The sequence below is a fragment of the Carlito syrichta genome, unplaced genomic scaffold (assembly GCF_000164805.1).
Source record: "Carlito syrichta isolate Samal-C Ts95f unplaced genomic scaffold, Tarsius_syrichta-2.0.1 Scaffold311106, whole genome shotgun sequence".
Classification (NCBI taxonomy): Eukaryota; Metazoa; Chordata; class Mammalia; order Primates; family Tarsiidae; genus Carlito; species Carlito syrichta.
This window is the reverse complement of record NW_007255202.1, coordinates 146962-170145: the sequence shown is the minus strand read 5'-3', so window position 1 is coordinate 170145 and position 23184 is coordinate 146962. Positions and strand designations below refer to the sequence as shown.

Sequence of the window (23184 nt, the reverse complement as noted above, 5' to 3'; positions counted from 1 at the left end):
ACACACACACACACACACACACACACACACACACACACACACACACATTGATTTGTTATCTTTCACAAGGCCACAGTCATGAGAAGGTATTCAGCATGTCTTTGGCATTACAATTTCACGCAGAGGCTGGGTGGAGATGACAATGAAAAGTTAATTGAAAAGCCCTGAACTAGAAAGATACGTTTTTTTAATAAAATCCTCAAGTTATTCTTATAGTCCTAAAATGAGAGCTCTGCTGAGGAAAAAAATCTGTATTTCAGCAGCATTGCTGTGCAAATGGACATTGCTGTGGTGTTGATAACATAATTTCTATATTCCTGCTCTCTGCTTCTCTTCTTGATTGACACATTAATGAGATAAGATAAAATTTGTAAAGGAGTTCTGAAAGCACTATCAACTGTATGGAAATTCTCACACATACACTCAGAAGTCTTCCCACTGATGTTTCCATTATCATTCCAAGAGGGGTGAAAATGACACTGGCTTGACATTTTGTTGCTATTCATTGTAACTTTTAAATTTAGAAATAATGAACTTCCGTATACCCTCCAGCCATTTTATGATTTGTCCTTCCCTCTCTGTGGAAAATGGCTTTTGCAGGGTTTATAACTGGGACAAAATTTAGAACCCAGTGATGTTTTCTTTTACTTTTCCTTTCTGGTCACAATGTAACACCATTGTGAATACAAGAGCCACTGTCGTGGAGACTACTTGACAGCAGTGTACAGATTTTCTGCAGTAAAATATCCACACCAGCTGATGTGATCTCCAAAAAACTTCCAGATACTCTGTGGTAATACTGTATCCAGAAACGCAAAATAAACACTGACCACCAAGTGGGCGGTTGTATTTGGTTATTGTTGCTGGTGGCGGGAACCAGCCCCACGATCTATTAAAGCCTCTCAGCAAAATTTTATGATGCATTTTAGTCCATTCCTCTACCCCCAATAACTGAAGATTTAGAGACTGAATGTTTCTTTTTAAACATCCGATCATGCTCCCACACAGACATCTCGATGGAGTTCTGTTGCAGCTTGATGAAGAAGCCACAAATATACAATAAATGCTGAATCCGTTCCAAGCAGCAGCACTATAAAAGGAAGCCCACATTTCATTATTCTACTCGGTCCCCAGATGGCTGTTTTTCCTTAGGCTTTTTCCTTGCAGATTGGGTCGTAACAGAGAGACTCAGAGTAGTGGTGCCTTTCTCTTGATGGGCAATTTGAATCCTGGTTTTACGAGGTGGGTATGAATCCATACCTTTTTAAAGAAAGTATTTTAATCTAAATTTGGGCAATTTCCTACAAAATTAGTGATTTTGAGGCTACTAAAATGGAACTTGATGTCTGTGGTGACTTTGAAATTTTACCACCCTGATGCCATTTTGGGGTGAGTGCACAAAACTTGGAGTCTTGCAGCTGCTCTTGAGTTCAGTATGTACTCCTGCCACCTATGGCCTCGGGGAACCACTAAATCTATCAGAGTCTCCGTTTCCTTATCAGGAAAACAGTGACAGATATTGCATCTGTATCATAAAGGTGTAGAGTGAACTAAAGTGATTCTTGCACGTAGCGTACTTAGACGTCTTAGACCAAAAGTTCTCAACATGTGTTAGTTTTATAAAGATGTACCCCCACTTTTCAGATTTCTCTGTCTTCAACTGATTATGCAAGGGCCATTTTCTTTATTATATATGAGTATTCAGACAGCTTACAATGTCCAGGTTTAAGCCCTTAGTAGAGTCATTGCTTCAATGTGAGAGTTTGGCTGACAGTATCCTTTGTATGTGCAAAGAACATGCTATTTCTCTGTTTCACTGGTAGTCAATCGTGTCATATTCTTGAGTGGTAATGAGGCCAAACCAGTTAATATCCAGACAGCTGTTTTAACATAGTTTAATCTGGTCATGTAAACTACCCTCTCAGGAAATAGTTCTTCTGGTTAGGAAATACTCAATGCTCAGATTGCTTGCACCCCTTTTCTCCCTGGGATGATGTCTGGGGATAATAGAAGGGATGTGACCAACTTACCTGTTTCATGGTGACCAGAAGAACCTTCTCATCCCTGGGCATTCTTGGGCAATATTCCTTATGCACCTCCTGGTTGCTCGCTTTGGATGCTGGACCTCACCCTTGTCAGCTTGTGAGAGCCAACTGTTATTTCAGGGATTGTGTGACTTGATCGTGAAACAGTTTAAAAAAAAACAGCTATATTAAAAAATAATGATATAGGCCAGGTGCGGTAGCTCATACCTCTAATCCCAGCACTCAGAAATGGAGGTGGGAGGTTTGCTTGAGCCCAGGTGTTCATGATCAGCCTGGGCAACACAGCGAGCACTTGTCTCTATCATATATAAATAAATGATAAATAAGACATAAATGAATAAGAAAGAAAGAAAGAAGAAAGAAAGAAAAAAATTAGCCAGGTGTGGTGGTTCATGCTTGTAGTCCCAGTTACTGGGGAGGCTTAGGCAGAAAAATCTCCTGAGCCCAGGAGGTCGAGGCTGTGGTGTGCCGTGATCGTGCCACTCACGATCCAGACTGGGCAACAGAGTGGGCAACAGACTGGGCAACAGAGCGAGATCCTGACTCAAAAACATAAAATAAATACAATAAGAAAACTGATATAAACTTACAATGCAATAGTTTGTATGAAAAACAAAGGTAATTCATATTCACCATCTCCATACTTAGCATCCTTCTTTGTCTTATATATTTTTTTCCTTTGTCTCATTTTTCCCATTTGTTAAATTACACACTCACCCTCCTGGTTAATATTGCTAAATTTGCATTTCTTATGTTTTACATTTAAATTCAGCATTTAGCAATCAGAAGGTTTTGAGAAAACTTAAAATAAACTTTAACGTATGGGTTCTATGACATATTACTATGGGGTTTTATCACTCGTAGCAATTATAAATCATTCAGTGATACTTACCAAGTGCCTGAGGCATGATAAGCCTGCTACAGAGTTGTCTCAGTAAATCTCACAATACTCCCGTGCAGTGAGTCCAGTGTTCATTGTTTACTGACAGAAAACTGGGGCATAAAGTTCATTAGCTTTCCTCATGGGGCCAGGCCTAATACCAAAGTCTGTCTCACTCCAGAACCAAACTATATGGCTCACCAATTCCTATCACGTATAATTCACTCTGTGTCTGCATAGTAGAGTCTGCATAAAAAATCTGACAGCATTTTACTAATATTTTGGCTTAATACAGTCTACCTCACCTTATATTTGCAGTAAGATCATGATTGACCCAGAGCTTTACAGACTATCAAGAAATATTTGTTAATTCATGATGACTAATTTCATTTGATAAAAGAATAAATATTAGGGTAAGAGTGCTATTTGTCTTCTGTGGAAACCACTGGCAAACATATGTAATGAACTTTCTTTTATTGTGAATGGGATTTAAAACATGAAGTGTAATAAGTTCACAAGAGAGGAAGAAGTCTCTCTCCCTCCATATGGAGAAAGAGAGAGAGAGAGAGAGAGAGAGAGAGAGAGAGAGAGAGAGAGAGAGAGTCTTTATACCATGCAGCAGGATGGTCCTTAGAAATGCAGAGAACAAGACAGACAACAGCCTCGCTTCCTAGACTTTTCTCTTAACAGAGACAGCTGGTTTGGAAGATTATGCAGCCATAAAGAAAGACAAACGTGGACTTTGCAACAATTTGAGTAGATTCAGTGATCTATCATAGAAACAAAGAACAGAGTACCATGTGTTCTCACTCATAAGCGGACCTTGAACAATTATAATACTATAAGAAAGTGACTGGCAGTAGTGGGAAACTGTCGGGGAGGGGAGTGGGATTGGCAGTTGAGGGAACTGCCAGGGGAGGGTGGGGCATACCTCCTCAACAAGAGTACCCGCATAATCAACCTTTGTATACCTAACCCTGAATTGTACCCCATATCTTTATAATAAAAAGCAATAATAATAACAGAAACAGAAGATAACCTAGTAAGCAAATGAATATGGCACGTGTTGTCAGGTTACGAGTTTGTCATCCTGAGCATGTTTTTGTAACAAACTACTGAACACAAGCAGATTCTAGGTTATGAAAAGAATTAAACTCTTGCTTAAAGAAAGAAAGTCATCAAAGTAAATGAATAGATACGGCATTACCAAAATACTTGGTAAATGAATAGATAAGGCATGCTTCTATTTAGGAAATTCTTTCTGGATGTGGATATAGGTTGCTCTCGTGTCAGGGAAGGCTGTGTGGAGGGTACACTGGGCTGGGAGGGCTGATGTGTTTCACAGGATGGGGACCTATCTCTCTCAACACACCCACCGCACCCACCCTGGAAGAGTATCACCCTTCTAAGGAGGAAATCCACAATAGTAGCTGTGTCTGCTGGGACACACGATGTGTCCCATGATAATTCAGTTAGAGTTGAGTAAGAGACTAGACGTTGGCAACATATAAAAGAACTGGGGTGCCTTAGAAAAGAAGGAACCCTCAGGCAACATTTCAAGTTACAGAGAAAGTCAGTAAAAAGACAAAATGCGTCACTGAGACATGAGTTTGAACCTGAACCATTGTGTGCAATTCCTTTCTATAAGTGAAATTTAAAAAGTGACTGTTGCTTTAATTATATTTTTTGAGGAAAGTGTATTAAGGGCATTTTGTTAAAACTACAATACTACTGCTGTTAACAGTGGAGACTAGCATAGTGCCTCCGGAATTGAAGAGCCTTTGGTGGGGCGTGTCTTACAGCTCCATTTTATGTAGCAGAGGCTGTAACACAACCTCTCAATGCTCTGTGACATTCCGTGTACTAATGAATTTGTCTTTGCTGATCCAGTGGAGACATAGGTCACCTTTCAACTGTGAATTCATTCTGATAATTGGTATAGAGTTGGATCTACTCGACATGACTAATTTGGGTAGATGTGGCTTCATCTCACAGTGCTTTGTGAGAATGGTAGAAATATTGCCAAGGGCTAGTGGCACCAATGGAAGGTTAATGTGCAAAAATAAACTTTGATTATTTTAGGCCAACGGGTCTTAATGAATTAAAAAAAATTAGTGACCTAATGCTGACATGAGCCTAGTGAGGTAGTTTCTTTCTTTTTGCTTTTTAAAAAAAAATTCTACAAAGGATTCATAAACTAGACACTTTGAAACAATAAACTGTAAAAACAATATCTTCCACTTTCTCATGAACTTGCATGACTTGTAATAGATATTTATGTTGCCAAACCAAGGAATAAGCGTGAATGGGAAGGAAAATGCTATCCATCATAAATACATATCATGTCAGAGAGTGATTCATTCTTTGGCTGTCTTAGCCGTTTGTATTTTGGATATTAATGAAAGACTACAACTTTGGGTTCAGGATGTGGAAGAAAGACTTGCTCTAACTCTGTTCTTCTCTCATTTTTTTTTCAGTGCTTCAACTCCTGAAGGAGGGGGCAGACCCACACACCCTGGTTTCCTCCGGAGGATCCTTACTCCATCTGGTAAGGACTGTGATAGTCAATGCAATTGGGTGGTGACACCATGAGACAGAGAAAAAATTAAAGGCTCGAAACTCAAGAACAAAATGTACATCTCACACACGAAGATCAGGATAACAACGTGTTTCTAATTAACAGGCTTGGATAATGAGCTGGAAAATTATTAATGACCGCATTGAAGTTCGTAACAATCTTTAATTAATGGAGTTGAAATCACTGCCCTAAAGAAGACACTTTTGAAAAATTAATAGGATTTAGCAATAAGTAAAATGGTTTTGTATAAATTACAAGTATTAGGCAATCACCCTTTCTTTTACTTTTACAAGTTGTCCTTATTGTTCTAATGTAATTTTACTGTACTTTGCTGGTGGCCTGGATCATATAAAAGTGAATTAAAACCTATCTTTTATTTCACCAGAAACAAAGCAGGGAATGAGTAAGTGAATCAACAAATATACATTGTTAAGATCATGTGTAAGAAATGTTTGCTGATTCATTTAGGGATAAATAAAAATTAAAAATTATTAGATCTCATGTTCTTTAGAACTAATTTAAAGAACTTAATTTTGAAAAATATAAAAATTAACATCAATGTAATTTAGGATTGTCTATCATGACAAATAACAATGCTGTATTTCTTCACATTATAGCAAACTATGGCAGAAGGGAGTGTGTCTTCAATCAACCAGAGATTCCTTAGCATCACATAGATTTTCAACAGTGTTTGTACCTTGGCATTACGTGGGAATTCTAAAAATACCTAACTTCTCACATGCCCAGTGATACTGACTTCATTTTTCTGGAAAGTAGTTTTATCGTTAGCATTTTTCAGGGCTTCTCAGGTGATTCTAATTTATAACCAGGTGGAGAAAAACTGCATAAAAGATAAATATGTGTTTATGAATAGCTCATGAGATCTAGAATGCAAATAATCACATTGTATAGTCAGTCAGCAGAACAGAAAATAACTTAAAATAATGTGCTAGGAGGCAGTTTGCAGAAGAATGTAGATGATTTCTCCCCAGCTTTGGAAATAGATACAAAGAGAGATTTGCAGATAAGCTTTTCTTTCTCTGAAGTGTTTTGATTGTGAACTGTCTCCATTTTACCCAGATCATTACATGGCTTACATGATATTTTCAAGGAACCATGCCTCAATCGCCCCTAGATCCTAGGTGTAATTATAAGCAATCCTAGATTGGGGACATCCTACCAACAGTCTTCTGTACATAAATATCCCTTCCTGACCGATATCATAAGTCTGTTTTTCAGGAGGTCCACTTATGGATATGTTTGCATCCGCCAGTAGAAGACAGACCTTTTCCAGAAACAAACCAGGTCAAGTCATGGTTTATAAACCTAGGAAAGCCTTTCTGTATATTTATGTGAGAGAGAGAGAGAGAAAGGAGAAGAAGGTGGAGAAAAGGGAAAGGGAGAGAAGGGAAGGTAGGAGATATGGTGAGTGTGTGTGTGTGTGTGTGTGTGTGTGTGTGTGTGTGTGTGTGTGTGTGTGTGTGTGCGCGCACGCGCGCATGCACGCGTGTATGAATATATATACTATATATACATGCATATATACTTATATAAACATATATGCACGTATATACACACATATGCACACATATATGACTTTTAATGAGCATATATGGGGAGGCATAGAAAACCAGAATTTTCTTTTGGAGGGCAGACACCTAAAACTTCCTCCTTAGGGTAAGTGTCTCAGGCATCAGTGTACCCGTTAGCATTGTTGTGAGAGGCAGTTTGCCTTAGTGAATTTTTTAGAGGATTCTTTCTTTTTTAATCATTAGATAATTTAAAAAAAATTTTTTAAAGATGTGGGGTACGAGTCAGTACTGGGTATATAAGTAGTTTAGGTACAGGTGAAGTTTAGGCCTCCCATTGACCTTCGCTTCGCCTGGATTAAGATCAGGCACCAATACTGATGTTATGTACCACCACCCACCCATCCCACCCCTCTGCCTGGCAGTGTCCTGCTACTGCCAATCCCTTTTTTTTTTCTTTTCTTGAGTTGGAGTCTCACTCTGTCGCCCAGACTGGAGTGCAGTGGCTGCTCCCGACCACCGCAGCCTCGACCTGCTGGGCTCCGGCGATCCTTCCGCCTCAGCCTTCCGAGTAGCCGGAATTACAGGCGCACGCTACCGCGCCCGGCTGAGTTTTTGATTTATTGTAGAGATGAGGTCTTACTGCCCAGGCAGGTCTCAAACCCGCGGGCTCAAGCAATCCACTCACCTTAGCCTCCCAAAGGCGCAGGATTACAGACTGAGCCACCGAGCCCGGCTACTGCCAATTCCTTTTTATGATAGGTATTCAGGGTCCACTTATGAGTGAGAACATGTGCTACTCAGTTTTTTGTTTCTGTGATTGATCACTGAGTATGATAGTCTCCAGATCCATCCAAGTTGCTGCGATGTCCAGAAACTATGGAGATTCTTTCAGAGTATTTGTACATTTCATGACGGGTGATTTACGAGTGCACCTGCCCACACCACTCTGAGTGTTCAGCAGTTTTTGACCAAAAGTGGTATGCTCTCCATGCCTTACCTTCCCTATTTACCTGATCTCGCCCCGAGCAATGTTTTTTGTTTGTTTGTTTGTTTCTGAATAAAAAAAGTCCTCAAAGGAAAATGTTTTGCTGATATAGAAGAGGTGAAACAAAAAACAACAGAAGCACTAAAAGTTGTTAAAAATGACATGTTCAAAAATTGTTTTGAGCAGTGGCAAAAATATCTCCATAGATGTATCGCATCAAAGGGAGAGTACTTGGAAGGTGACTGAAGTTTTAATATGTAAAACATGTAAGAATAAATGCAGGATTTTTTAATAAATAAATTCCAAGATTTTTTGCCGCACACGCCCCCCCCAGACATCTCTATCCTCCCAATCAGCAAACCAACAGTTGTTCTCTTGGTTTTTGAAATAAAGCCAGAAAGCCACCATTTCTCATGACCTAGACTGCTGCCCCCCTGTTTTAAACCACTCTCTCTCTCTTTCTTTTCCGGATACACCTTCCTCACTCGTCTCCCAGGTCCCATCCTTGCCCACCCTACATGATTTCCCACACACACTCAGACCGTGTCTCTCCTGTATCCAAAACACCCAACAACTTTCCTTCTCACTCAAGTAAACTTCAAAGTCCTGCGTGTGGCCATAGCATGATTTATCCCCATGTCCCAGCCCACAGTCATGATGACCTCATCTCCAGTTACTTTCCTCCTCTCTCTCTGCTCCGCCCACACTGGTCACTCTGTTCGCAGAATGTGGGACACCAAGGTCCTGCTCCATGTTCCCGTTATAGTTTTTCCACCCAGCACATGCCTCCCTGATCCACATGGCTCACTGCTCTCTTGCTTTGGGTATCCGCTCAAAAATTACCCAACAGAACAGTCTCTCCTGGCCGTCCCGGCAAGGAGAGTAACACACCTCCAACACCTCATAAGCAGTTCCATTTCCACCCTTTTATCTATTTCTCTTTCCTGCCTTTTGCAGCACAATTGCCACCAGACAGATCATAGTTCATGAGACTGTTTAAGATGCCCTAGAATGTCAGCTCCATGAGAGACAAGACTTGGCCTATTTTCATAACTCTTCTATTTATGACGCCCAGGAGAGTGCCTGGCACTTGGAGATGCTCAGCAGATTTGTTGAGTAGATAAGCTAATTAATTGATATCAATGTGTAATTAATATCTGACAGTGTGAAAGATTTTGGGGGTGAAAAGATGCAAAACACAACATTTGGTGTTCATCGGAGGGAGACAGAAAAAATGAACCACTGATTACAGCCGACTGGAAGAGGGATAAGCAGACGATAGTGAAGAAACAGTGAAGTCACTTGGTCACCTTCGGGAATCAGCTATGAAGCCTTTTCTCATCCTCCTGGGGTCAGACTTAATTACCCTTTTATCCAAGGTCTCATGACACACACTCTTTGCTTCTCTGTAGATCTTGTCACAATGGATTATAATTAAGGGATTATATATCTTTTTATCTCCTCTAGACTGAAATTTCAAAGACTGTGACTGTCTAAGACACTTTCATAGTCTTAGCACATGATGCATAATAAATACACAGTGCATAGGGAATGAATGAATGATTGGGCTCTAAGGATATAAGGCTCTCTTTAGATAATGAGAAGGTAGTTCTTTTAGGTCCAGGTAACAGAGTATAAGGACTCAGAAATGGTGAAGTCAGGAAAAAAAAAATGGTAAACGAGAAGATTAAAGTTATAAGGTGAATGGGAAAACACTGAATTAACTCTCAAGTTGAGCATATTGCATTTTATGTTGTTATGCAAATGTTGTGAGACTAAGACCCAGGGGAGATGGAGGTTTTATAAGGCAACCTGGTGGTGTCTGAAGGAGGGAAGGCTCAGTGCCAGAGGCTCCTTTTCCTGGGGTTACCAAGTAAATAAAAACAAATGAAAAATTGTAGGTTTGCAAGGGAGACAAAATTACAGGGTTTCAAAATTCCTTAGGTACTGAGAAAGGCAATTTAGCCATCTAAAATGTCAAGAGTGAAGAGCTTTGCATTCGCTCCACCTTTTGGACATCCCATGTGTGAATCCTGATGGCTCATCAGCCCTGAAGCTCTAATTATATAAAATCAGTGTCTTTGAGGCCTCCACTTGTGTGAGGCATCGGGTGCAAATTGTTGAGATTTTCTCAGAGTTGTATTTGCTTAGTTCTCACTTTGAGTGTAGATTTCTACAAGACATTTCTCTTTGAAGTGCCATAAGATCTTCTATGTTGGGGATTACAAACTCTTACAGGACTAAAGACAGACATTTGAAAAACGTTTAAAATATTTTGGTTATGTAACTGGGTGCGGTGGTCCACTAGCATTATGGGAGGCCGAGGCAGGATTTTGACTTGAGCTCAGGAGTTTGAGACCAGCCTGGGCAATGTGGTAAGATCTCATCTCTACAGAAAATAAAATGAAAAAAAATTATCCAGGCATGATGGCATGTGCCTGTATGCTCAGCTACTCAGGAGGCTGGAATTGCCTGAACCCAGGAGTTTGAGGCTGGGGTGAGCCATGATTGTGCCACTGCACTCCAGCCTGGGCAACAGAGCAAGATACATATATATAAACATTTTTACTTAACTTTTATCTTCTTTTTTAAACGTTTTCAATAAATCATTCTGAATTCATCTATTTACCTACCATTCATTAAGTAATTTATGAGTTAACCATCTGGCAGGTATCAGGTACTCAGACAGAAGGGGAATAATGACAAAAAAGTAATAATATCTGTACCCGAGGAATTTAGTCTCATGAAGACAATATAGAAGAAACCACATGTTAAACTCTTTGAAAAAAAATTATGTTTATAGTGTGGAAAACAAACTTACATAGGCTCTGCTAAAATGCTGCTCAGGGTTTTATGCTATTACGTTTTATAAATGAGCAAATGAGAAGGAGCACCTAGTGGTAATTAAACCATCTTGAATGGAGTGTGACATGCAATCTCTCGTAATTCTGAGCTGTGTCTGCCTCAGAGTATAGCCAGACTAAAGTTAAATACATTAGAAATAAGAAACATACACAATATCCAAAAGGGTATCTGATCGCAACCCTGGCAAAGTAGGGACCAAAGGGAGGCCCAGACCTTACCTGTACGAAACCCACTTGCATACCCAACTCTGAATTGTACCCTACATCTTTAAAATAAAATATGTTTTAAAAAAGAAATAAGAAATATTTTTTTTTTTTTACTGAGTGAATTCTACTTTTGACATAAAAATAAGCTTTTAAGCAATGGAATTCATGTGGCTGTTATCAATATTGAGCTCTAACATGTGTGAAAGTATACCCAAGATGTACTGTAAATGCCAAAAGCAGGTTAGAGAATCGTGCATATGGAACAACCAGATAGATGATAGAGATGGATGGATAGATGGATGGATGGATGGATGGATGGAATCAGGTCCAAAGCCAGGAAACATGGCAACAGCCATAGCTCCAAAGCGCATGGCCACACCAGAGTCTAGTAAGGCAATGGTTAGACAAGACATTTTTAACAGTGACCCACCATGCGGATAGGGGATAAGGTCTTAATTTTTTGTTTCCTTGTACAAATTACTTGAACATTTAAAATAATAAGCATGTATGTTTCACATAATAAAAGAAAATAATCAAAAATTTGGAGTATTTTTTTTCAAAATTTACTTTTGAATGTTTTAATAACTTTGCTACTCTCACAAGAAAATTTGGTGCTCTAAATTGAGCTTCTCTTTTGCTTCAATGTGTTTCTCTAAAATCTCAGGTGCTGTAAGAGGCAGAGATAATTAGCAACTAACTACAATCATATCTTCAAAATCTAGTAAAAAGATTCTATTTTAAAAAGAGGCAGAGTATCAGGGCTGTAGAGAAAATGCCTAAAGAAATATCTTCTTTTAGAAAATATCTAGTTGTTAAAGAACAAAAATGCTTGGTAGGAATTGCTACACATGGTCCTGTCCACCCACACCCCAGAATCTGGGTATTGGCCACGAGACTTCAAGACCCTTCTCTGGTTTCCCAGAAGAAAAAGGACAAAAGCTACAAGGGTAATCTCTAACCAGGAAATCGCTCATGGCAGAAGACAATGTGGCTTTTTGCAGGGGCTGTTCCTGGGGATTTTCTTGGAAGATGTGTTGAGGAGGGCATCTTTGCATGTGTAGCAGGAAACTAGGGGCAAAGGATGGGGCTGAGGAAGAAATGATGATGTCGGTGAGGGAGGGTCAGATAATTCTGATGTCTGATGGTGAGCAACTGCTGGGTGCTGCCAAGCACCGGCAATAGAATGGCCGTTGACTGCAACACGTTTTCCTTAGGAAGAAATTTTTGGTTCAAAAGCCCAACTGCACTTGACTTTTTAAAATCCAGCATCTCTTGGGTCTGTGAGGACCATAGTATCTGTAACTGGAAAGTCCCAGTCTAGAATTTAAGATCTTTAGTAAAATATCCGGCTTAATCTTGGATGCAAAGCATAATCTTGATCTGTACCGTGGGATGTCTTGAGTGTATGACTAAGCAAGTAATAGGGCAACAGAGGAGTCCATTGTGATGATTCTTGGAATGCTACCAGAAACTGAAGGCATTGTGTCTCCTATTTCTGAGTGAATACACTACATCGATCAGATTCACTCCACGTCCAATCATAAAAAGCCCCAGTAGGCTGGGCACAGTGGCTCAGCCTGTCATCCCAGCACTTTGGGAGGCTGAGGCGAGAGGATTGCCTGAACCTGGGGGTTCAAGACCAGCCTGGGGAACTTGGTGAGACCTCGTCTCTACAATAAATCACAAAATCGAGCCAGGCTTGGTGGCGTGCATCTGTAGTTCCAGTTATTTGCAAGGCTGAGGTGGAAGGATTGCTGGGGCCCAGCAGGTCAAGACTGCGATGGCCGTGAGGATGCCGCTGCACTCCAGCCTGGGCAGCAAGAGTGAGACTCCAACTATAAAAAAAAAAGCCCTAATAAAGTTACCGACTAGACTGCATTGTTGTAGTTTGATATATATAGTTTGTTGCAAAGGCAGATATATATATATATCTTTGCAACAAAGAACTCAAATTACCAAGAATCAGAACCCTGTCTCAACAGGATAAGGCAGATAACCAAGTCATTTTCTACTGACTTCTTGTAGAACTTGTCTCCCCTCCAAGGAAACTTGCAATTATCCAGCTTTGAAACTACCAGTAACATTTAAAAAAATAAAGAAAAGATTTTTAAAAAAAGAAAAAAAAATCTTTTCTAGGAGAAACTGGAATGTTTCACCAAGAAAGGATTTTGTTTAATTATCGACCTGAAACATACCCATTCAGAAAGCTTTTCTTTAAACAACTCTGGCCATTTGTATTACTCTGTGGCTGTGGCAACTGCCTGTAAGTCCACCAATGGCTATTTCTATTCCTCCTCCATAATGTCCATGCTGCTTCTGACTTTTGGGTGCTCTACTGTGGCTCACTAGACTGCATCTCAGCTGTCTCTAATAGCATCACTCCCTTGATTATAGGCTGTTTGCTTAGAGAATATATATACATTTATATTCACTTGAAAAGACAACAGCTTTATTGGGATTTTAAATTTTGTATATGTGCATCAGTGGCTTATCTGAGTCTCTTAAGTAGTAAACTGTTTCATAATTAAAGTTAGTTTCCATTGGCTGGAAGCTATGGCTCTCTAGAATGCAAGTGAGATAATAAATGTGCTTCAACTCAGTGTTCTGGGTATTTTATCTCTGGAAAGTGATCTGGAGTATAGTATTTTACAGAGAGAAGACACATGAAAAGCAAACATGGTGAGAGGTAACGTTCCAGATGGCACTAGAGTGTATATGACTTTTTAAGGTGATGCAGTAGCAGATGTGATTTTGCGCAGACCTGAGCTCAGGCTGTATTGATGTTGCAATCAAAGGATCAGATGGAAGTTCCAGAGTGATGTCAAAAGTAGGGAAATTGCAACACATTCAAACAAATTCTAATTTTGCTACTAATGTAAATCAATCTCTTTTCCCTCTCCTCCCTTCCCTTCCTTTCCCTCTCCCTCTCCCTCACCTCTCTTTCTCTCTCTCTATCACTGTCTCTGTCTCTCAGTAGAGGGATATTCTTTGAACTACGGATAACCTATAAACATATGACAAGCAGAAGGACTACAGCTAATTTAAAATGAATTGTGCAAATCACATCATTTCCCCCCCCACCCCCATAGCTGCTGAAAAGCTCAGATTTTTTTTTTCAATTTAGCAATAGAGCTACACCTGGTCCATGATATTAGCTCAATAAACAACCCTGGATCAAACTAAATGCTTTCCCGGTAACTCTTTTTCTAGTCTCTTCTGCTACCATGGTTCTGTATCCAAAGCAGAGAAGTGAGGAGGAAGTTCGCATTGTAAAATATGTAGATGCTGAGAAAAACTAATGTTAAAATAGATCCAGCCTTCATTTTTAAAAAATGGTGAAGGATAACTTTCATGTATGAACCATAGATGAAAGAATTTGGTGTGTGAACCAAATTTGGTGTGTGAACCATGAAACATAATGTAGTATTTGTAATGACTTATTCTTTTAGAGATAGATTTCAGGGTTATTAATGACACACTCATTAGTCAACCAGAAGAACTACAATACAGAAGAACACACACCTTATGCTAAGACAGAAGCACCCACACCCCCCCCACACACACACGTTAAGTTATAGTTGCCTTTGTCATTTGGTTTCTGTGATTTGTAGTCTTTTCAGAGAAATCAGTAATGCAAATTGTATAGAATTTGTACATAGAGATGTATTACCTTTGCTTAGCAACAATTAAAAATGAGTAGAAGGCTGGGTGTGGTGGCTCAAGGCTGCAATTCCAGCACTTTGGGGGTTCGAGACCAGTCTGGGCAACATGGTGAGACCTGGTCTCTACAATAAATAATAATTTAAAAAATTATCTGGGCATTGCAGCATGCTCCTATAGTCCTAGCTTGGAAGGCTGAAGCAAAAGGATCACCGGAGCCCAGCAGGTCGTGGGGAGGCCATGAGCATGCCACTGCACTCCAGCCTGGGTGACAGAGAGAGACTCTGACTCAAAAAAAAAAAAAAATTAGTAAAAGAATGCATTGCGAGACAAGCTGAAAACTGCTCGATCTGGTGCTGAAGGTATTAGTCACATTCTAATCCTGTTGTCAATCCATAAACAACCTTGCAAGAAGGAGCTTTTCACCATATTCAGACTCTCTGAGTCTGTTTCAGGAGACAAGATGAAATATTTTGGTCCTGGATTGGGACTTTAGAATGCAATATTTCACTGTGGAGCCAATCTTGCTGATGGTGAGGCAGAGGGGTGGGTGAGGATGAGTGGGGCCTTGGGAAGGTAGGTATTTGAGGCTGTATTACAGGGTGAATAATCCAATGTTGCTAACGCCTCATCTGTTGATGATGCTGAGTAGAGAGAAGGTTGTTGTCATGGTCCTCGAGTCTCGCATGAAAGGGGGTCGTGACCAGGTTGGGAGAAGAGGATATTCTGTAAGGATGGAGTGAAACTCAGAAAGAAGCACATTCAGGTGAACATGCAGTGATTCTACAAGAATCATCAGCTACCTCAGAAAATGTCCAAGTTTTTTCAGGGTCTTATGGAAAAATAATTTTACCTGCACTGGGGAAGGTTGTAGAAGATATGATGTTTTCAGAAAGACTGATTTACATGTAGGTTCTCTAGACATTTCCAGATGAGGAGAGTGTGTTTATTTATTGAGGAGAGTGTATTTATTTATTTGTTTATTTAGTTAGTCAGTCAGTTAGTTAGTTAGTTAGTTAGTTAGTGTCTTGCTCTTGTCGCCCAGGCTGGAGTGCAGTGGCACGCTCAAGACCACAGCAGCCTTGACCTGCTGGGCTTAGGCGATCCTTCCTCCTCAGCCTTCCAAGTAGCTGGAACTACAGATGCAAACCACCATACTCAGCTAGTTTTTGTGATTTGTTTTAGAGACGAGGTCTCACCAAGTTGCCCAGGCTGGTCTCGACCCCCTGATCTTAGGCGATCCTCTCGCCTCACCCTCTCAAAGTACTGCTGGGATTACAGGCTGTGTCACTGTGCCCAGCAGAGTGTATTTAAAATGGACTGCAGGATGAAACACTACCCACCGGGCACAATGTATACTTTTTCAAGTGCTGAGTGCACTACAATCCCAGACTACACCTCTGCGCATTGTATCCATGAAACAAAATTGTACTTTTACCCCTCAATTCATAAAAATAAAAAATTAAAAAATAAATAAATAAAATAGTCTGGGTTCCAGGGGTTTGGTGGAAGAAGAGTGATGTGTGATCAAGTGGGAACTGGGAGGTGAGCTGATTAAAGGTAAGCATGCAGTCACGTGGGGACTTGCACTTCGAATGATGCCATACTTGTCTGCATGTTTTCTTGTCACCAGCTTGAAATTCCTAATAATTTCTAAATAAGAGGCCCTACATTTTCATTTTGCATTGGGTCCCACAAATTATGTAGCTAGGCCATGGCATTTCGAGAGGTAAACGACAGTGACAAGAGTAACTTTGGAACCTGGCTCCAGGTTGCAGGTGGAAACACCTGGTAGAGTCAGAATATTGAGGCATGATAAAGGGTGGACTCAGTCCCTTTCTCGGTACCCCAAAGTGTCAACAGAAATTGTTTGAAATGATAAAGAACAACCTGAATTTCCTGGCTTGAAGAAAATTTTTTCTGTAGAGAAATAGGTTTATTACCTAACAATAATATCCTAAGATCATTGTAACAGGCATGTTCAACCATCACAATCTCTTCAGACAAGTATAACTAGAAGGTATTTATTGTGCTGTCAAATTATTATTCATAATCCTCTGAAATGTGACTCTAAAAATGACATAACCAGGGAGGGGCTCATATCACTTTCAACATTGTATCTAATTAACTTTTTTTGGTGAAAGACACTGAAAATCCAAACCTCGGGTATCTGAATATGAATGTGAATTCCTGAGGGGCAGGGTGAGGGTATCCTGACAGGCACAGAAGGAGGAGGTCACATCTTTGCTGATTATAAAGTGAGCTATCACACAGATAAAGAGAGTTGTAAAGGAATTACTTGCATATGAATTTCCTAAAATGAATTGGATCCAGGGCTCATGTTCTAAAACCAGATGACTGAACTTTTACACTCTTGTCCTTTTCGTCTCTGTCATTGTACCCAGACCAGACGTGAAGGTACTGGAAATGGGGTTACAGTTCATACATTAGGCCCCAGGGTAGTGACCCTTCGATTATGACTGCATATCACCTGGAACGTCAAATATGGAACGACCTTAATTCAAGATCAAAGCGACTCCATCAAAATGAATATCTTTGCCATTGCCCCAACTGCTTACTGCATCCTAATTATGTCTGTTTAATACCTTCCTCCATACGAACTTCACTACATGACTTTGCATTATAGTTATTGCACACTCTTGAAACTACAAGAATTTTTGTCTGTAAGTGACAGGGGACCATATGAGTTTTCTTTTTTCTTAAGTTAAAAATCCACCTGTATATTGATCTAGCAATTGTACACCCTGGTGCCTATACAAGAGAAATAGAATCAAACGCTCAGAAAAGCTTACACAAAAATGTTCATTGCAGCCTTATTCATAATTGCTGAAAGCACAAGTCAGCCCAAATGTTCATCAATAAAAGGAGAAATTTAAAATTTGTGGCAGATTTATATGGTGAAATACAACTAAACAAGAAAAAGGAACAAACTACTGATAGAAAAGACAGATGGATTTTACAGACACTATGTTGAGTGAGAAAAGCAGGATACACACATAACACATACAAACACAAAGATACAATGTATGATTACATTTATATAACGGACAAGAAAGACTAAAGTAATCTATTGTGATGGAAGTCAGAAAATGGTTGATTGAACAAAACACTTAAGACGTGTCTTTTTTTGTCTATGATATTGCAATAAGATCTTTAAGCTAAAATAAGATAAAATTTTCAATGCACAATATTTTATATTTTCTCCAACATGATTTATGCCATTAGTTTGCTAATAACTTAAGCACAATCTGTTTGGTATTATTAACAATAATCAATGACAATTTATTTTTCATATTGTCTTGATGATTGCAATTTTATCTCCACTTGCCTTCACCTTTCTGATTTGTCGTTGTTTTTCTTTTTTTCATTTATTTTATTGTAAAGATGTGGGTACAATTCAGGATTAGGTATAAAAGTGGGCAGCGTCCAGGTAAGGTTTGGGCCTCCCTTTGGTCCCCAGTTTGCCTGGTTTGAGATTAGTGAAACATGACTGTGAACTACAATTTGAACATCCATTTGTTTGGTGAGGTGGCCGATTAAATCTTTTGCCTAAGTTTTGAAATTGGGTTTTTATTTTAACACTGAATTTTGAGAGTTCTCCGTATATTCTTGATCAATGTTTTCTATCAGATATTTGCTTTGCAAATATTTTATCTTAGGTTGCAACTTGTCGTTTTTACCCTCTAAGCAGTACCTTTTGAAGTTAAAGGATTTTTATTTTAATTAAATCCAATTTACTAATATTCCAATGTATAGGTTATGTTTTTCACAAAAAATGTTGTCTTATATTCTTTCTAGAACTTTTGTAATTTTTAAAACATTCTTTACTGTTTTACATTATGAATACATTTTGTATATGCTACAAAGTATGAATCAAAAGGATATTTTGTATATTATGTACACCCTGTTGTTTCAGAATAATTTGTTAAAGGAACATTTTTTCTCCATTGAACTGCCTTTATAACTTTTTAGAAAATTAGTTGTCTATAAATGCAAGGATCTATCTAAATTCCTACTGTTTCACTGAGTCATTTGACTTTATGCCAACATTACACTGTCTTGACTAACATAATTTGATTACCTATGTATTTATAATAAGCCTTGAAATTAGGTAGCTTTAGTTCATGAACTTTTTTTTTTCCCCAAAGATTTTTGAGGAATTCTAGGTCCTAAGCATTAACTTAGGAATTTTAGATTCAGATTCTCAACTTCTACAAAAACACATACTATAATTTGGACTGCATTTGAAATGAATCTACAGGTCAATTTGGTTAAGATTGGTTTCTTAACAATACTGTGTCTTCTGACACAAGAACACAATATGTATTTACATGTATTTAGGCTTAAAAAATCATTTCACTAATGCTTTGATGATTTTAGTGTGCAGGTTTTAATATACCTTTTGTAGGTTTATCTCTAAGTACTTCAGTAATTTTTATGCTATTCTAATTTTAAAAATCATTTTCCAAAAGTTTGTTGCTAACATACCTGTAGATAGATCTTTGATTTTTGTATAGTAATCTTGCATGCTACAGTTTTGCTATACTTAATTATTGACTGTAATAACTATTTGTATATTTCATCATATTTTCTACATACATGATCATGTCATGTGTGACTAAAGGCAGTTGTAATTATTCCTTATTGCACTAGCTAGAACATCCAGTAGAATGTCAAAGAGAAATGATAAAAGTAAACTTTTTTAATTTTTTAATTTTAGAAGATAGTGTTCAGTGTTTTTCTGTAAACAAGTATTAGGTCTTCATTTTTAATCCAGTCAGACAATACCTGTCTTTTAATTGCAATGTTTAGAATATTTACCCTTAATTATACAAATATATGTATATTGAGGCTGAAATTCAAAATCTTCCCTTTTTTAAATTTCTTGTCCCACGTGTTCCTCTTCTCCTTTGTTCTACCTTTTTTAGGTTTATTCATGATGATTCAAGTTTATCTATTTATGTGGTATTATGTGTTGTACTTGTTATTTTGGTGGTTGCTTTAGTATTTTTAGAATATATCTTTGACCTAACTACACTAGTTTCACATGAGATTCTACCCTTTCACATGTAGCATTAAAACATCACTTATAATATTATATTTTCATTTTTTCCTTCCCAGCCTTGGTTATTGCTGTCATACATTTTTCATCTACATAGGTTATAAACCTCTTGTTACATTGTTATTTTTAAGACAACTATATTCTAAATATATTTCAGTAAAAACAAATATGTATTATTCATATAGTTATTTCAGTGCTCTTCATTTTGATATCATTCTTTTTAAAGGTATCCCACGGCTCACTGATACTCTTTCACTGCTATAAAATCATGTTTCTTTCTTTATTATCTTTTGTATAAGTTACATTACTGTCTTCAAGTTCACTAGACTTTACTTTTGTAATATCTAGACTGCTGTTAATCTCATTTGGTAATATATTTTTCATCTCAGTCTTGTAAGTCTCATCTCTAGAAATTAAATGTGAGTCTTTTTATATCTTCTACATATCTACTTAACATGCTCAACCAGTGTCCTAGCTTTTTGACATATGAAATATGGTTATAATGGCTTAAACACCCTGATTTGCTAATTCTAAAAAACAGTTGCATCACTTCTGGGTAGGTTCCCATTGATCAGCTTTTCTCTTCCTTGTGAGTCTTATTTTTCTGCTTTGTTATAGACCTGGTAACTTATTGGCTTCTAGACTTAGTAAATGTTGCCTTTTTTGGTACTCATATTTTTTTGTTTTTGTAAATAATATTGAGGTCCTTAGGGGGCTGTTAAGTTATTTGGAAATAATTTGATCATCGTAGGACTTGAATTTAAGATTTTTTTTAAACTTGAAAACAGAGCAGCATTGAGTTTTAGGCTAACATGACCTCTCACCCAAGGCAAGGTACATCTAGTACACTATCCAGTGACCTGTCAGTTATAAGACTTCAGTCTAGCTGATGGGAACAGACACTATTTCTTGCAATTTGTGGGCTCTGAGTCTTGTTTCTTTTCAGGTAGTTACTTCCTTGACCTGAGATAGTTTCCTAGATTGCGTGTGCTGATTATTATTCAGCTGAGCACTTAGGAGGGGCGTGTCTCTTTAGAACTTTAAGGGTCTTCTTTGTGAGGCTCTGTCCTCTGTGCTACACTGCCCTGTGAAATTCAATCACCTTGGTCTCTCAAGACATCTCATGAGCTGGCCCTGGTCAGACTGGGTTCTTCTCCCTGAACTGTAGCTTGTGAATGCTCTCAAGATAGCAGGCTAGAACAATATTAGGGTTCATCTTGTTTTCTTCCCATCGTATGTGTGTGTGTGTGTGTGTGTGTGTGTGTGTGTGTGTGTGTGTGTGTGTGTGTGTGTAGTTTTTAATTAACTTAAGCAGTAAGGTAAATCTGACTCCTGTTCCTAAGAAGTGACATGCCTACAATGATTTGTTTGTAATACTATCCAGTGAAAAGGTGAATATATTTGTAGGACAGTATTTCCAGTGGAAGCATTGGTTGGCACTGTTTGGGGGTGGCAAATCTGCTCTATCCATTCAAATCTCAACAAAAGTATATATCTACAACCCAGAAATTTTTTTGATGTACTTATACATTGTTTTAAAGAATTTTACTAGTAAGCATTTGGCATTAATGTAACATATAGTTTAAATACAAAAAGGATTTATAAAACAACTAGATGGTTTGCAGAGCCCAGTGCCAAGTGAATATGTGGAACTTTCAAAAAATTATCAAAATTTAAGATGGTAACAGGAGAGCATCAAGCAAAGTATAGGATCAATTTAAGAACAATTGCATAGATGGCACACCTACAATGTCAGCTCTGGCTTATACACATATTTACCTGGGTTGTAATTATATATTATAAATAAAAATGGAAACAAAATAAGTTCCTGGATAGTTTGATAGTTAAGAGATAATGGAATATATAAAAAATAACATATTACGAAATTATTAAAATTTATGGTAGAAGACTCTTCAATTTCAACTATTAACTTTTACAATAAAGCATGCTGTGGAATGCCCAGTAGTCCTGTGTATTTAGTGTGAAGTCTCCATATGAGAATATGAGAAATGATGTTAGAAAGATTTTGAAGGATCTTGCCTATCTTGGATGCAATCAAATGCTTAAACCTCATCCTTGTGGCAGTGACAAACTATGTGCATTTTAAAACAGAAGGATAATATGATCACATCTGTATTTTAGAAAAATCCCTATCCTAGTGGTTCAATATTTCCTAATAATCCTATCTACAAATGAAAACAACCCACTAAGTGACTTTTTTTTTTTTTTTTCGAAAGCAGGATTTTGAGAGGCGAGAAAAGCTCCCAGAGCAGGAGGGGACCCAAAGGGATTGCCTGATTTTATTTTTAACCAGCTTTATATCTGCCTCTGTTTTCTTCTTTTTAATCAGTCTTCTCGTCATTGAACCAATTCCCATGACTTCCACAGGTTTCTTTCCCCGTGGGTTCGTTAGGGAACATCCTTTCTCAGGTTAGCTTCACCTCTCAACTTCCACAGTTGGCTTTAAAATGTCTTATTTGTAAACATTTAGAATAGATTTTACCATAGTTTGTTATAGTTTTGTATCTCCTTTTATTCTTTCAGTGTGCTCGGTATGACAATGCCTTCATCGCAGAGATCCTGATTGACAGAGGCGTCAATGTCAACCACCAGGATGAAGACTTCTGGACACCCATGCACATTGCCTGTGCGTGTGACAATCCTGATATCGTCCTGCTTCTTGTACTAGTAAGTAAAGCAATTTGGTTCATCTACCATTTGGAGATTTGTTGGCATAGAAAAGTAGCATATTAAAGCATAAAGTATAAAGTAGCTTTTTAATACAAATAAAGCATAGTAATATTTTAAGAGACATAATACTTTACGAGACATAATACTTTGAGAAAAAATGTGGATATAATATCATTTATTCACCTAGAATATAGGATAATTAGAGTCTAGGGCTGTGGGTCACAGTTCATTAAACAAATTGTGCAAATTTCTACTCCTCTTGCCGTTCCTTGGAAATTTTTGGTCTTGATAAAAGTCATTCTTAACTAATATGGCTGAATAACAATGTTTTTCAACTCATTCTCCTTTTAAAATTTTCAGCCAAAAAGGCATAAAACTGTAAAGAGATGTGGCTTATATTGAATCTTCTTTTTTTGGCTACATCTAGTAAAGAAATGTCTAAACATTTGTTTACATAAAAATGAAACTGCAAATATAAAAAGCATGAAGTTTGTTTTTGTTTTTAGTTATATTTTACACCCTGACATGGATTCTCACACACATTTTAGTTTGGAATTGAGGTGTTTTTTTTTTTATAATTGGTTTATCTCTAAAACAGATTTTAAGAAATTATGGAAATTATACAGAATTTTTAGAAAATGTACTGGAATATAAGAGTA

At 38.0% G+C, this 23184-nt stretch overlaps 1 protein-coding gene across 1 annotated transcript in view; it reads left to right on the top strand.

Moving 5' to 3' along the window:
* Positions 1 to 3690: 3690 nt before the first annotated feature.
* The window catches only part of LOC103271022 (unconventional myosin-XVI-like), a gene marked incomplete at both ends in the record, with an annotated part of 162407 nt that continues 142913 nt past the window's right edge, over positions 3691 to 23184 (top strand). Inside the window, 3 exons of the mRNA XM_008068502.1 lie at positions 3691 to 3718; positions 5403 to 5473; positions 22379 to 22522. Coding sequence (XP_008066693.1) covers positions 3691 to 3718; positions 5403 to 5473; positions 22379 to 22522 — 243 coding nt within the window. The remainder of the gene's footprint in view (positions 3719 to 5402; positions 5474 to 22378; positions 22523 to 23184) is intronic.